The sequence below is a fragment of the Trachurus trachurus genome (genome assembly GCF_905171665.1).
Source record: "Trachurus trachurus genome assembly, chromosome: 11".
NCBI classification, from domain to species: Eukaryota; Metazoa; Chordata; class Actinopteri; order Carangiformes; family Carangidae; genus Trachurus; species Trachurus trachurus.
This window is the reverse complement of record NC_139904.1, coordinates 11755373-11770975: the sequence shown is the minus strand read 5'-3', so window position 1 is coordinate 11770975 and position 15603 is coordinate 11755373. Positions and strand designations below refer to the sequence as shown.

Genomic DNA, 15603 nt, shown 5'->3' with positions numbered 1-15603 from the left:
TTTTTTTAACGACCGAGGTAGATGAGGAAGGGCAGATACAACAGACGACGAGAGGATCCCGGCGTGTGAGCTCGGTGTGGATGTTTTTGTTCGAGGAGGGAAAGGTAGGCAGGCGGTGTTAGTGTCTGAGAGAGAGACAGAGAGAGAGGGAGACCACACCACGCAGCCCGGGCGAGTTTAGTTTCAGCACCTTGGACAGCGCCAAGAGTTAAAGTCTGACTTAATCCTCAATTTTTTTGCGATTGAACGTCCAAGTTCATTTGAAGCAGCAACTCCGGCCACTCCGATCCGATGCTCTTTACGCACAAGTCTGAGATTTTCTGACTGAGACACTTTGAAGCTCAGGTTTATTTATTTGAGTCCGATGTTTCTCCCGCAACAGAAAGCAGTGAAATTTAAAAGTGTTTCGTCACTAATGTGATTGCGCTCCCAATGACTGAGGAGACGCTCGTGGAGTCTCAGAGCTGAAACCTCCTCCGCCCCCCCGACCACCACCTCCACCTCCACCTCCACCCCCCCGGAGGAACAGACTGACCTCACCCCCGCTCCGCGCAGCCTCCGGCGGCCACCAGCAGCAGCAGCAGCAGCGCCATGGCCCGGCTCCGCAGGTCGCTCCTCCTGCGCCACTCTCTGACCCTGACCCTCTCTGTGCTCCTCTCCTGCTGCTGCTCCTCCGCTCTAGGCAAGAAGAAGCTCTACATCGGAGCCCTCTTCCCCATGAGTGGCGGCTGGCCCGGCGGACAAGCCTGCCTCCCCTCCGCTCAGATGGCCCTGGACCTGGTGAACAAAAGGACCGACATCCTGCCGGACTACGAGCTGGAGCTGATCCACTACGACAGTATGGTGAGTAACTGAACTGAACTAAACTAAACTGAGACTCACGTCCTTGTTGTTTTTATTATTTTTTACCTCGTCCCCCATGTGTTGTTGAGACCCCAGAGCTGGTTTCATTTGTCACAACAGTTCAACTCTTCACCAACAACACCACAGAGGTCGACACAGTTTCCCTGGAGACTGTGGCAGCATTCAGGCATTCATTAGCGTCATGTTTGTGCTCTCCGACAAATGCATGTGCAGGTGAGGTGAAAGCATGGATTGCATGATAATACATTTAATGTACTTATTCATTATTTAGAAAGGAGCGGCTGCTCACCAGCTCATGACTCTGAATGATTAAAAGCCTTCATTAACACGGTATCACCACCAACCTGAAGCTGATTACAAAGTGCAAGACTCCTGTATCTACACATTATTGTCCCAAAAAAGACATAAACATTCAGCATCTGTCAAGAACGATCAATTCATGATCAACTAGTAAGTGATTAAACAACAACAGGAACAGAGAAACTAATCACGACACTTTGATTTGTGTAATGAAAGCACACATAGTTGTTGGTCCTCTCTGTGCAACCCTGGGGAAAATTGTTTACCTGCATGTGTGCATGTGTGTGTGTTTGCATACGAGCAGCAGCTACGCAGCCTGTACATGCTCAGATGGCAACACAATGAACACAGTCCCACAGTCTGCGCTGCAGTGTAAAGGCTTCATGCACAGAAACATCTGCTGCGTGTTTAGTCAGAAACAAAAAGCATGACTGTTGTTGTGTTTTTCGAAACCATGATACATGCTGCTGCCCTGAACTGAAGGAGGTGTCACCTCCCACCCAAACCACAGGGGGTGCAGGCTTTCTGTCATGTGTCTCGTCTGTTGAAGGTTTGTGTTTAATTTGCTGCTCGCTATCGGACAAAATCCCCCAAAACCTTCACAAAACTCCACCAATCTAAAGTTTTCCCTCAAGTTTCCACTTTTTCTTTTCTTCTTACAATTCAGCTGTTCCGGTCCAGAAAACAATTCATCTCCCCAGAAACTTAATCCTCCTGTAGATGTGATAGGAAACAGGTGAAGTTAATCTTTCCTGCAGCAGTGGAAGTAAAACGACGACGTAGCAGGGCTGAATCCTGCTGTCGAGATGGACAGAGACAATCCGGGAACAGAGACAGGCTGGTTGCTCACGGCTTTATCTTATGGCAAAAAATAATAAGCCACAACATCAGAGCACTAGAACCAGCACAGGCTTCAGACCTGAAATTCTATTTAATCCAAAAAGAAGATTAAGATCTCCAGTTGTTATTTTGCTGTGAACGCGAGGAGAAGTGGAGGTGCTCTGAAACCTTTTGACTTGTACAGGAAGTGAAGATGAATTCAAATCCAGACCGCGTTGGCCATGAGTTTCGGTACGAACTGTAACTTTGTTGTTCAGTAAAAACTGGACGGCTTCCAGAGACGGTGTGTAAGATCGGGCTCCCCGGGGGTCTGCGGTGGTCAGGAGGAGTGAAACTCTCCACGCAGCAGAGGCTGACTTGTTTCTCTGCAACTTGTTTCTGATCTTCTTAAAGTGACTATCACTGGTTTTCTGTGCCCGATACAGACCATAATGATCTAACTACAAATGTGAACACGACTCAAAGATGGATTTTTACATTACTCAGAAGTATATTAAGAGAATTAGGGCCAAACTGAAGAAAAAATGAAACTCAACCTGAAGTTACAAGAATGAATGATAATGTTGATGATAATAATATAAAGAGGATTTAGAAATTTAAAATGTAGAGAGGAAATGTAATAAAGCTGCTTCTGGCAGCTGCTCCAGACTTAATGTCTTGAACAATCTTTTCAATATCCTGATGAAGATCTACTTATTTGTGCAACCTGAGCTACAGTTGATCTCCACAGGATGTTTCACACTCTTACTTATAAAGCTTCTGATATTTCCAGAACCTTAAATTAACTCTTTATTGTCATCATATATGTTGACTCTTGTTCCTGAAGCATGGCTCTAATACTCCGTAACCATTGAAGCAGGAGTTGTTTTGAAGTCTGTTCAGGTTCTGCAGAACCAATTTAAAGATACTTTTTACACCTTAGCTTAAAAATGCTAACTTCAGCTACAGAAACATCACAAGCTACTCACATGTGTGTAATCAGCTTTACTTTAACAGTTACGTTGAGCTGTAAAAGCGAACAGTTTTAGCAGCATCTTCACACGGTACCACCAGGAACCTGATGTGATCCGTTTGCAGGCGTAGGTCCGACCTTGAGGACATGCGTCAAAAAATCCCCCCAAAAAACAGGATGGCAATGACAATTTGAGGCTTCAAAACAGCTGTCACTCATAGCAGGATGTCCCCTCTTTGTCTTCAAGAATCTGTTAAAGACTCGACCAACTCAGTGAGCCCCTAACATATCTCAGAATGTGGTGAATGTGCAGGTCACAACTTGTCCACGAGAGCGTTTTGGAGTTGTTGGATTGTGTATTTGATGAGTTTGATGAGGGAAACCAAGAAATCCCATTAGCCTCAGTAGCGTAACTCTGAGCAGCTCACGGCTCTGCTCCGCCGTTCTAAAAATAGCTTGCACCGACAATTAAAGGTAACGAACCTACTGCTATGACTATAGGGATTATGGCAATGGGCCAATTTGCCAAAAAAAACCACCAAGGTGTAAAAAGTAAATCTTAAAACATGACTCGATGATGATAAATGCATCCATCAGTGAGGCTAAAGGGAACAGTTAACTGTTACAGCAGCCGTTATCTCGCTGCCTGTATCAGTGACACCGACACCGACTCTAGTCTGGATGCCTATAGGAATCACTCAACAGCCAATTATGTTGTGTAGCTATTACACAAGTCTGGAAATCAGTTCTTTGATAATGTGAGCTGCTTTGGAGGCAGCGGCAGACGTTGAGTCATGACAAAGAGGAGGAGCCGTTAACAGGCCGAGGCTGAGCATGGTAAACACCTGTACATGGCTACGAGCTGCTGCTGCTGACACACATCCTCACACAAAGCTGCTTTACCTCCGAGTGTTTGACGTGATTCAGGGTTTGGGGCTTGATTACATGTTGCGCCGCATGATTAGAAATAATAATACACATCGGGGATTACAGCGTTTTTTTGCTCAGTGCTTGTGTATGTTGCTCCTCACCTGCAATTAGTCAAATAGATGTTTAAGCTTTATTAATAGCTTTGAACCGCTCATTGGAGAGAAAAGAAAACACAAAACACCAAACATATAAGCCCCAGTTTCTGTTCGTACACATCTGTGAGACGGAGATATGTTGAAGCATCTCAGGTGTCATCATCAGTCACGTTAAACTGCTTTAGTAAAGACGTGCCGGTCGGTTTGAGCTGCATTACTCTCTCACTCTGCCTCCACACACACACATGCACACACACACACACACACACACACGCACAGACACACATGCACAGACAGTTAAAAGCGCGGTGACAGGCTGGTGTTTTTGAAAAGCATCACTCTCATTGGCTCGTGCCGCTCTGCATTGGATCCTCACTTCAAAAAGCCTGGAGAGGGTGGAGATAAGAAGAGGTGGGGGGGGGTGAGGGGTGGGGGTGGTGGGTTGTAGAGGTTGGCATGACAACAGTAACCAAGACAACTGCAGTTCAAACAAACACAGATTTTGGCTCCGAGAAGAAGGCGAGATCACGCGGCCCCGTATCACTGCAACAAACGGGAGCAGATGGACGGCTCGGTGATTTCGAGTGAAGAGAGCTGCACGGTCGGCCAAATGTAAGAAGTCTCATCGATCACAGGCCGCCACTCCGCTCCACGCCGCCGCTCTGCCGCTCTGCCGCTCTGCCAGGCCCAGCTGCACATCACACCCAACATCCTCTGATGGCTCTCCTGCTGATCACAGCCGAGCCGAGCCGAGCGCCGGCTGCCTGCCTGTGTAGCGGTTTTGGTACTCATCCTTGCGTTGTGTAGTTTTAACATACGAGGCAGACCTTCACCGTTGGCAATCTCGCCGTTTATTATGCACACAGAGACTGACCTGGTAGAGGAATCAACATTTACAGTCAGTCCAGTTCTTCTTCTCTCACACACACACACACATACACGGCTGAAAAATGTAAAATGAAAAGAAAGTGCAGGTTAGCTAACACGTGTAACCCTAGCCATTTTGTAAACAGAAATAAGAGAAAAACACCGTCAACTTTTTATGAAAAAGGACGTGCTCGACCGTTCGGGAGCTATATGCTTAAGAAATACAACTTAAACCACCTCTTAGTATTGAAATTAAAGTAATTAATATGAAACAATAGCGGAGCTCGTAGCTTGTGCACCTACCAGGGAAATAGCAAAGTCTGACTGCTGCTACCCCCCGGGGTGCACGACCCTAATCCACAGGGGTGATGCATTTAATTACCATAGGAAAAACAAGTTTTTGTGTTGTGTGGTGAGTTTTTATGGCAAGTGGAATCAAATGATCTTTTAACTCTGTTACACCTGCCCCGCTGCGACGAACCTGCGTCATCCATCCGGGGTGGTGAGCGGAGCAGAACGGACTCTCAAGATGAAGATTAGATGTCTGTCCTGTCCGGGTCCTTTAGGTCCCAAAAGGTTCATGGCGGGCTGAGGGTGGTGGTGGGTGGGGAGGGGTGGGGAGGGGGTGCAGACAGACCTGCTGCAGCATCTCATTTGAATATGTTGGTGATTTCCCCAGAGTGCCGGGGTTAATCAATGAGTCAGCTGTGAGGAATGCAGCTCTGGATTACTGTGCCTCCACTTTACAAAACAAGTCCTCCTGATGCAGGACCGGAGAGGGGCAGGTGGGAGCACTGTAGGAAAGGAGGTGGGTGGGGTGGGGGGTCTCTATCTAATCCACAGGACAGGAGTTCATCCCCGCAGACAGGATGTGGACCACTTTTAGGAGCCGGTTGCTAGGGAACAGCTTCAGGGGTTTACATCCTGCCAGCTGCTGCTGTTGGCAAACACTGCAGCAAGAAATTAAGTCCTGCCCATTTTAAACATTTTCTGGTTTTAACCTAAGTGGTTTCTGGCCTTCAGAGCCGGCCCAGACTCAGCCAGCCCCTTTAAAAAGACCATTCAAACTGAGAGGTTCATAATTTGATGTGAAATTCTCTCCGTAATTAATCCCAGCACTGAAAATGATTTTTTTTTAATATTCCAGGCTGTGAGCAGCACTTCCCCTCATTCCCCTGTGAATTATGAGTGAAACTTTGGTGCCTTCTCTTTTCCTGTGCAGCGTAAAAAGCCATGATACCTGCTGCACCTAAGAAAAAAAAGTGGATCCAATGAATTCTCTTCATTTTTGTGTAAACTAAAGAAGAAAGCTACAATAAAACAACTTTTTGTGTAGATATGTGTAAGCCTCTGTAGTGCGTCACAAAGTTACTCTGCTTCAATCAAATGTTGATGCACATGACACATTTTCCAAGAGCTGGGCTGTTGACACTAAACAATAAATTGTGATTTTAGTGACCAGCGACATTGAATCAAACAGAAACACACAAACATCAAGCATCTCCCGTGTACCGACCATGTTTCTCAAGTGTTTATATGATGTTTTACGATGACAAGACATATGATGAGTGAAATAATCAGTGTTTCCACCTTGACCTGCAGTAACCCCCAGTGATCATCTCATGAACACAGATTCAGACGGCCAGTTTTTCTTACATCATAAACCTAAAGAACCAGTCCTGACACTTTGTGTGGACTGGGTGGGCGGGGCTAAATAAACCTGTAACCTGTCAGTGTGATTTAGGATTAACATGACTGCTAACACTGCGTCAGCCGCTGACAGTTACAAGCTAACAAACAGCATAAATAAATAATGAACAGAGTTGTTTCAGAGGAATCATGATGCCTTCACTTACTGTTGGACAAACTGAGGAGCAGGTGAACAGAAATGTGACGACATGATCAGTGACAGTGATTCACCATTTTTATTGCGGTAAAATAACTTCAGTGACGGATGGACGAGAGGATGAGAGTAGATGCATGCTACAGGAATATACACTGATATTTTGGCAAATATTCAGTTTAATTTAAAGGGATAGTTCAACATTTTGGCAAATTGGTCCATTTCCATAATCTCTATAGTCATAGCAGTAGGTTCGTTTCCTTTAATTGTCGGTGCAAGCTATTTTTAGAACGGCGGAGCAGAGACGCAAGTGGAGGCTACGGAGGCTAATGGGATTTCTTGGTTTCCCTAATCAAACTCATCAAATACACAATCCAACAACTCCAAAAAGGTCTCGTGGACAAGTTGTGACCTGCACATTCACCACACTATGAGATAATAACAGAACGTTATGAGTCAGAGTTGTTTTAGAGGTAAATGCAGAGACTGCTTGCCGAAAAACTGGCCCTGACGGGAACGTACATCAGCGGTTTTGCATGAATTTATCTCAAAAACAACTCTGTCTGGTAACGTTCTGTTATTATCTCATAGCGTGGTGAATGTGCAGGTCACAACTTGTCCACGAGAGCGTTTTGGAGTTGTTGGATTGTGTATTTGATAACTTTGATGAGGGAAACCAAGAAATCCCATTAGCCTCCGTAGCATAGCTCTGAGCAGCTCACCGCTCTGCTCCACCGTTCTAAAAAATAGCTTGCACCGACAAATAAAGGTAACAAACCTACTGCTATGACTATAGCGATTATGGCAATGGGCGATTTGCCAAAATGTTGAACTATCCCTTTAAGCTTTGGGCTCAGCTGCGTGTTCATGTATGTGCTGATCTTTGTGACACTCAGCTGCTCAGCTGCTGCTGCCCCCGATTCATGTTGTGCAGGGCTCAAATACTCACGCAGAGCATTACATGTGTGTATATGTGGATTTATACCGCATGTGGCCGTTTGGTTCGCTGCAAAGGATGAGGGTGACCTCTTTCTTATATCTACCCTCTAAGCTCTGATTGGTCGATTTTGGGGGCCAATTAGCATGTGTGGAGTGGGGGGAGCTGTTCAAAGCCGTCAGGTGACTGACAGCTGAAGCTCTGAGCTGAAATCATGGAAAGAGGTGGGAAAATGTGCGGCATGTTGCCTTCGAGGAACAAACCTCAATACCCTCAGCTCAGATTGTGTGTGTGTGTGTGTGTGTGTGTGTGTGTGTGTGTGTGTGTGTGTGTGTGTGTGTGTGTGTGTGTGTGTGTGTGTGTGTGAGACAGCGACAGCTCCGTGCGTAGGAATGACACATGTTAATCACATGATGACAAACAAAACAATCATCCACCTCCTCTGATGATTAATGGTCACCACGCCTCCTCCATTATCATTTAAATGGCTTATTGATTTGTCATTGACTATTGCCTCTGAATGGAAAGCTCGGGACACATCAGGGATAATGGGGCCTGACTGGTGGGTAAATGTTTCCCCAGCATGACACAGATGAACGCTGTGTCTGCCTCCCCGTACGAGCCTATCAGGACCGAGGCGGAGGTGACCTTGGAACGTGCCTCACCTTGCCCCCCCCCTCCCCTCCACCCACCCACCCACCCCCACCCACCGGCTGCCAGCTCTGTCTCGGTTCTCTCTGTGTGTTCATATGGAGCACGTGTACTTCAGTGTACAGGGGACATACTGTGTCTTGTGTACCAGCCAGGCGGCGCTTTAGACACCTGTCCTAAGTGTTTGCACCACAAAGACACGCAACAATACACACGGTTTAAGGTGTAATGCAGAAGCCGCACCAGTTTCCACCTGTGTTGTGTCATTTTTCATGGTAATTCAAAAGATGCAGAGGTGAAAAATGACGTAAGCCTATATATCCTGATGTTACTATATTCACTTATGAGGATATACTGTATTATTAGCACACATACATCCTCTGGTTATGTATAATTTGCACATGTACATGCATATATCAAAATATTTACATGATGTTTTCATGTACTATTTATTATCAATATGTCATTTATGACCTTTATGCTTGTACATACAGTATAATCTTTCAGATCAGTATTCATGGTTTAATATCAACAAATATCAATGAGGTTGCCATAAACAACGCCTTAACAATTCTATAAATTGATAATAAGGTATCATATATGAATTATTTATACAAAATATATGTCTAAAAATCATATATATTTGATTTTTACATTTATATACCGGTAGATAACTGAATAATGTATATATATACATATTTAACAAGCTTTTGTATTTATGTCTTCAATAAAAGCGTAAACATGCATATTTGTATACACACATATATATTTGTTTGTTTATATGCTGGACACGTTCTCCATTGTCATTGATTTGACTGCATTTAAACCGACTCAATGTGTCATTTGAAATGTATTTTCATTGTGGAGACCCTGAATGCGCCGCGTCCCCGTGGACACTGGGTCCTTGTCATTAAGCCCATGTTTCAAGTCATGCTCTGTCAGGCCCGTTGTGTTTCTGACACTCCTGTTCTCTGCGTCCACAGTGTGATCCCGGTGAGGCCACCAAGCTGCTGTACGACCTCCTGTACACGGAGCCCATTAAAATCGTGCTGATGCCGGGCTGCAGCTCTGTGTCCACGCTGGTGGCCGAGGCTGCTCGGATGTGGAACCTCATCGTGGTAAGAGCCGCCGTCTACTCTCTCTCTCTCTCTCACAGCTGCTGCATTTCAACTAACCTGTAATGACAGCAACTTTAAGTGGTGTATTTAGATGAGAGAACAAAGCAGCAGAAGCAGTGGGACGTATGAACCACAACAAGACAATGAAATGCTCCAGATACTGAAAGGCTTCTGTTGCCCATCTGTGGGTGCAGTTGTGTGAAAACAGAAAAGAAGTTACGCCTCACACCAGAGGTATAGACAGTCGACAATCTGCACTGGAAGACGGTGAAGTAGAATGAAACGTTAAAGACAAAGATACTGCAGGATTACTGCTGCTCTGAGAGGCAGCCCCGTCCCACAGCAACAAGGTCCACTATTCAAAATCATAATTTAAATGTTCTGCTTTTTTATTAAATGTGCTGGTTGAGGTTTTCATTTACTGAAGATACAAACATATTTACATTCAGTAGCTGCGTCCTAGTTCAGGTGCCACATCGGTGTGCCTCTGCTGAGACATTTCAAACGTGTTCTTTTCCTGGGCCACCAAGGCTCCACCCAAACTATCCTATGATTCACTGCAGGCCTGTGCTGAAAACAATATGGTAGCAAATAGAGGTGTAACGATGTTTGTGTTCTTCCCGTGCCGTCACGGTACGCGGGTCACGGTTCGGTGCACACAGTCACATGACGAATACGTCTAAGTGAATATATATAAAAAAAAAAAAGTTGAGTCCTCACTCCAATCTAGGTGGCGGCAATGAGCCTAAAAGCTGCCAGCAAGTGGCATCTAGCCTAAATTGAAACCAACATTGATGTTAGTTTCTTGTTTTTTTTAATAATAGTTGCCAGTTGCCAAGTGCAAGTTTTTTTCATCTAGAATTAATGAATGGTATTATAACACTCCTAATGCACTTTTTTATTCTATTTATTTTTTACTTTTACAACAGAAGATGGTTTTTGTTAAGTGTCTGATTTACCGAACCCGTACCGAACCGTGACCCCCGAACCGAGGTACGTATCGAACCGTGACATGTGTACCGTTACACCCCTAGTAGCAAATAACATGGACAGAGAGCTAGAGGATTGTACTGTCCCGTGACATGTTAGCACTGGATTTCAACTCAGTAACAGAAACCTTAAAACCTTAAAACCTTAAAAGTTATTGTGAAAAAAATGTTGTCATGGTTGCTATGAAGGTAACTGTCAGACTGTCTCATTGTGGTCCAGCCTTCATGGTCTGAGAGACTGGGACCCCAAAGAGCGGTGGCCCCTGAACTGAATCAATGTGTTTTTTTCCATGTGGAGATGTGACACATTTTATTAAAAACAACCTGTTCATGTTTTTACATAACAGCAACACATGGTAGAAAGGTTGGCTGGCTGGTTAGTTTACCACCAATTACTGACTCTGTGGTGTTGGAGAGGCTCCTGATGGCATGATATCCACAAATTACCAAACCTGTTGCTATGCCAACATGTGAAGCTATGTGTGCTGCAGTTCAGGCAACAGAGGACTGAGTCATCTGAAATACAGCATTTTCACCTTTGTTTGACGTCTGCACACTGAAAACTGACATTACACTGATCCTGAAAATTGTGGTTTAGCCTCAGCCAGCTCTCACCCGGCTGAACGTTTGGCTGATGTAGCCCTCAGCAGTTATAAGCTGTAGCTGATTACAGACTTCAAACACACTGCCGGATGTCCAATAAGACACAAGAGATGAAGTTGAACTTCAGACCTTTATGGCCAATCTTCTCCGCCACATACAGCATGTCTTCTCACATACCAGTAGTGATTTCTAAAGTGCAAATTTTAGGTGGTTAGGTAGTTTGAATGCACCATACTTTTCTAGCATGTCTTCAGTCTCTTCTCTGGTTTCTCTGCTCTGGCAGTGGACTAACTCCTTGATGTACATAATGTGATTTGTCAAACATGGTAACTGACTGGCAGCTGTGATTATATCCAACAGAAACATGATAATGCAAGGGGAAGATAGAAAGGCTCTTTTAAACAGATCCACTGTCACTCCCTCTGTGTCTGGCGATAAGCAAATGATGTGATGTTTAGAGACGTAACCTCTGGCAGGGCACATGAGAATGATCTAATGACTTCACTCCAAACAGTGCTAACAAGTTCACTCAAGTCTTGGTAGAGACACATGCCCCTACCATCCATATGCCAACCTACGTGACATACCAGATACTGACAGAAGGCAGAGCCTCTGCAGTTCACAGACTTAGTAACACAAAGAGGAAGAAAGGCTCAGAGGATGGTGAGACCTCAGGCTGGGCGGCAGCGGCAACTGAAGCCGAAGACCTCAGGCAAGAAAGCCCAGGGGCAGGATGGAGATAGAGATGGCTAATGCCTGGAGATCAGGAGCAGGTGTTGACTGGATCGCAGACTGTAAGACAGGAGTTATGTTGAGCTCAGCTGATTCAGATAAGCTCAGATAAGGCGTCAATGGACCAACAGTAGCATTTCTTCAGAGATCAGACATCCAAGTTCAGACGATTTTTTTGGAACCAACAAACCAATGAACTGGACAACCAACCAACCAACCAACTGAACAGTTAACCAACCAAGCAATGAACTGGACAACCAACCAACCTACCAACAAACAAACTGAACAATCAACCAATAAACTAACTGAACAACCAACCAACCAACCAACCAACCAACCAACCAACCAACCAACCAACCAACCAACCAACCAACCAAAAAACTGAACAAATCAACTAATAAACTAACTGAACAACCAACCAATCAACCAACCAACTGGACAATCAACCAATCAACTAACTGAACAACCAATCAACCAATTGAACAATGGACCAATCAACTAACCAATCAACCAACCAACCAACTGAACAAACAATCAACAGAAGACATAGCACACAGTTTACAGAATACATACAATATTTGTCATCTGCACATTCATACTCATCAACATGTTACACTGGATCTAGGTCTGGGGACAAGGGAGTGGGGTCCCTGTGATTGGATAACTGCATGAACAAGCAGGTTTACAGGTACAGGTGTTCCTAATAAAGTGCACCTCTGTGTCCATTTGTCAATGTGTTCTTGATTTCGTCAGTTCAGGATGGAGCTATCTTTAATGTGTGTGTCTCTGTCTCCTGTGTTTAGTTGTCGTATGGCTCCAGTTCTCCGGCTCTGTCCAACCGCCAGCGTTTCCCCACTTTCTTCCGCACCCACCCGTCTGCCACTCTGCACAACCCCACCCGGGTGCAGCTCTTCCAGAAGTGGAAATGGACCAAGATTGCCACCATTCAGCAAACAACAGAAGTCTTTACGTCGGTGAGTCATGTGTCAAGTCAAGTCTTGAAATTCACAATGCAGCGATGTCCAACCAACCAACCAACCAACCAGATGTTGTCAAGATTATTTTACTTTTTGAATTTTGTGTTTCAGAAGTGGGAAAATTAATTCAAAACCACAAAAATCAATCATAATCATACAGTTTGTCTTGAAGACAGTAAACTTCTTAATTATGTCTTAAATGTATAATTCAGGGTTTAGGTAATTGAGGTAGTTGCCTCTTTGAGTAACAGGTGGCTGGCTGGCCATGTGCTGAAGTCTTGGCTACTTTGCCCATTTTTTTGGGCAAAGTAGCCAACAGTTGGGAGTTTTGGGCGGAATCAAGCAATGCCAAGATGGCAACGATGGAGCAGCTCAAAGAAAACTGTTGTTGACCTCACAGAGATTGTGTCCATCTTACCTGGAGGATATTTAGAGAAATTGTTGCAGTCTCAGGTTGTAACTATGTCGCTAGTTAGCTAACAGCTATTTGTCACGTTTAGTGTATGCGATGAATTAGCAATGGAAACACTGATGGATGTGGTGTGTTTGGTTCTCAGGCAGCAGTATAATGTTCCTAAGTATCTTGTTGTGACTGATTTCCATCACCTCAGCTCAAATTAATGTCACTGAAAACAACATAGAATTGAACATTTGTTTTCTTTAGGTAGAAACTGAGAAGGCTGTTGTTTCATTTAGAGACAAAGACGGTGAAGAAATGTGTCTCTCCTCATTTCCTACGTCTCTCTCACTTATCTCCCCCATCTTCTGTTACATCCACTTCCCCTCACTTGGTTTCTCTCTCCCTCTCTCTTGTCACCTGCTGTTTTATCTGTTTGTTGTTATCATCACCCACACACCCACTATCATCTGTCTAAACCACCAACTCATATTCCCCCTCACTTCCATGCTCCTGCTTCAATTGTTGTTTACTGTTCTTCGAATTTCTTTTCGTGACCCACCATTCCATTATCTCTGCTCACCCCTGTTTTGCTTGCTGTCTCTCTTGTTTTCTCATCTTCTGTGCCCATTGCTCATTTTGACTGTGTGTGTGTGTTTGTTTGTGTGTGTGTGTGTGTGTGTGTTTGTGTGTTTTATACAGACTCTGGATGATCTGGAGGAGAGGGTGAAAGAGGCCGGGATTGAAATCAGCGTTCGTCAGAGCTTCCTCACTGACCCCGCTGTGGCCGTCAAAAACCTCAAGGTACCGTCATATCCCAGCATCCTCTCCTCACGTGGAGCAGCCAGTCGGGGCTTTGTCTGGCCAGCGGACTGTTGTCAGACTCCATGTGGAGTCATTCAGCAAGACAATGCGTCTCTGTAGCTCACCACCAGTGTGTATGTACTGCATGTGTGAGGTTCGCACTGGTGAAAGCACAAACCTGCAGGGTGTGGGGGAGAGAGTTTGTTTGATTTTGAGCTTCTTTGTCACATCTGCCCACTCAAAGTTGGATAAATGTGCAAACCCAGTTGTCAGAGCACACAGTGCTGAAACACACCGTGTGGCTCTGTTAGAAAAACAGCAAAGGAGCACTTGAATTAGCATGTTCTCTCCCGGCATTGGCAGCTCTGGTGATAGCTATTTTGGCACTGCAGTACTCCCTGCAACAAAGACATATATTTCTTTTTAACTCTGTTAGCTTTATTGACACAAACTTACTTTTACCTTTCACCTTTCCACTCCTGAAGGACTATAGGCTACAGCGCTAACATAACCCACACTTTAATAACATGCAGTTCCTAAAATGGTAACATATATATGTGTATATATCATTGAACATATTTTTAAATTTGTTGGACAGGCACACATTTTTTATATTTAGAAAACTGGATAATTAGATTTTTTTTTTTAAATTTTTTTTAAAACAAATTGGATAATTTTTTATTAAACATCAATTGTTTACTTGTTTTTGGTTGTTTACCTGACAGAGTATTTTGCTTTTTGAGGTGTGTGAAACCCTAGTGTTGTTTTTTGTTAGCACTAATTAGCAGGTATCTGTGTCTGCAATCACCATGGCTCGTTAGCTTAGTTCGTCAACTAGCTAATTAGCCAGCATATGATTTAGCCTTGGTAAAGCCTTGAAGCTAGAGCCACCAGATGTTCGGTTGTGCTGCTAACAGGAGTGGATGCAGGCACCTGCATGGTGACGGCTGACAGCTCACTCTGAGCTTCGGCGCCGCTCCTCAGAGGCCTGTGGATGTCCATCTTCATTTACAGTGCAGGCTGTTTCTGGTTGCTGTCAGAGAGTTAGCCGACACAACATCACTGGTTGAGGGTGTCCGTTTGGTAGCTATAACATTTCAGGAAATGTTATTCCCTTTGTTTCAGTCTAAATGTGGTTAGCCTAATAGCTTAGCATAAAAGCAGAGCCAAAGCAGCTTAAACTGGCTCTGGAAGAAATAGAGAACTTTTTTTTTTTTAAACCTTGTTTTTACTAGGGGAAGGTTGCACTTAATGAGCAGCAGTGTGTCCATCTGTCCAGCGCCATGATCAGTATGTATGCACAGGGTTTAATTTTGATCTCAGCAAGATACCTCAGGCTCAGTGTGACAACAAGACCTGAGGTGATAATCAATGAGCATGTAGCCTGCACTTCATCCTCTAATAACATGTAGTTACAAAAATGATGACAAAAATATAATTGAACATATTTTGTTGGACAGTCTCATTCAAATCTGGACAATACCTCCAATAAAAGGCACCATAAAAGGTTAAAATGTCCAACTACAGCAGAGATAAACATCTTAACAGCTCCTCCTTCATGACAACTGTACAGGGAGTGATTTTTAATTCACCTGTTTAGATTTTATAAAGGGATAATAATCAATGAGTTTGAGAGTTGGACTCTGGACAGAGCAATGCTGTAGATGTTTTGCTAAACTAGGCTTTTCCAATATCCCATTGCTT

At 44.3% G+C, this 15603-nt stretch overlaps 1 protein-coding gene across 1 annotated transcript in view; it reads left to right on the top strand.

Moving 5' to 3' along the window:
• Window positions 1-681: 681 nt before the first annotated feature.
• Window positions 682-15603, top strand: part of gabbr1b (gamma-aminobutyric acid (GABA) B receptor, 1b) — a gene marked incomplete at its 3' end in the record, with an annotated part of 74930 nt that continues 60008 nt past the window's right edge. Inside the window, exons 1-4 of the mRNA XM_083982672.1 lie at window positions 682-843; window positions 9263-9397; window positions 12525-12695; window positions 13798-13899. Of these exons, the coding sequence (XP_083838798.1) occupies window positions 718-843; window positions 9263-9397; window positions 12525-12695; window positions 13798-13899 (534 nt within the window). The 5' untranslated portion in view covers window positions 682-717. The remainder of the gene's footprint in view (window positions 844-9262; window positions 9398-12524; window positions 12696-13797; window positions 13900-15603) is intronic.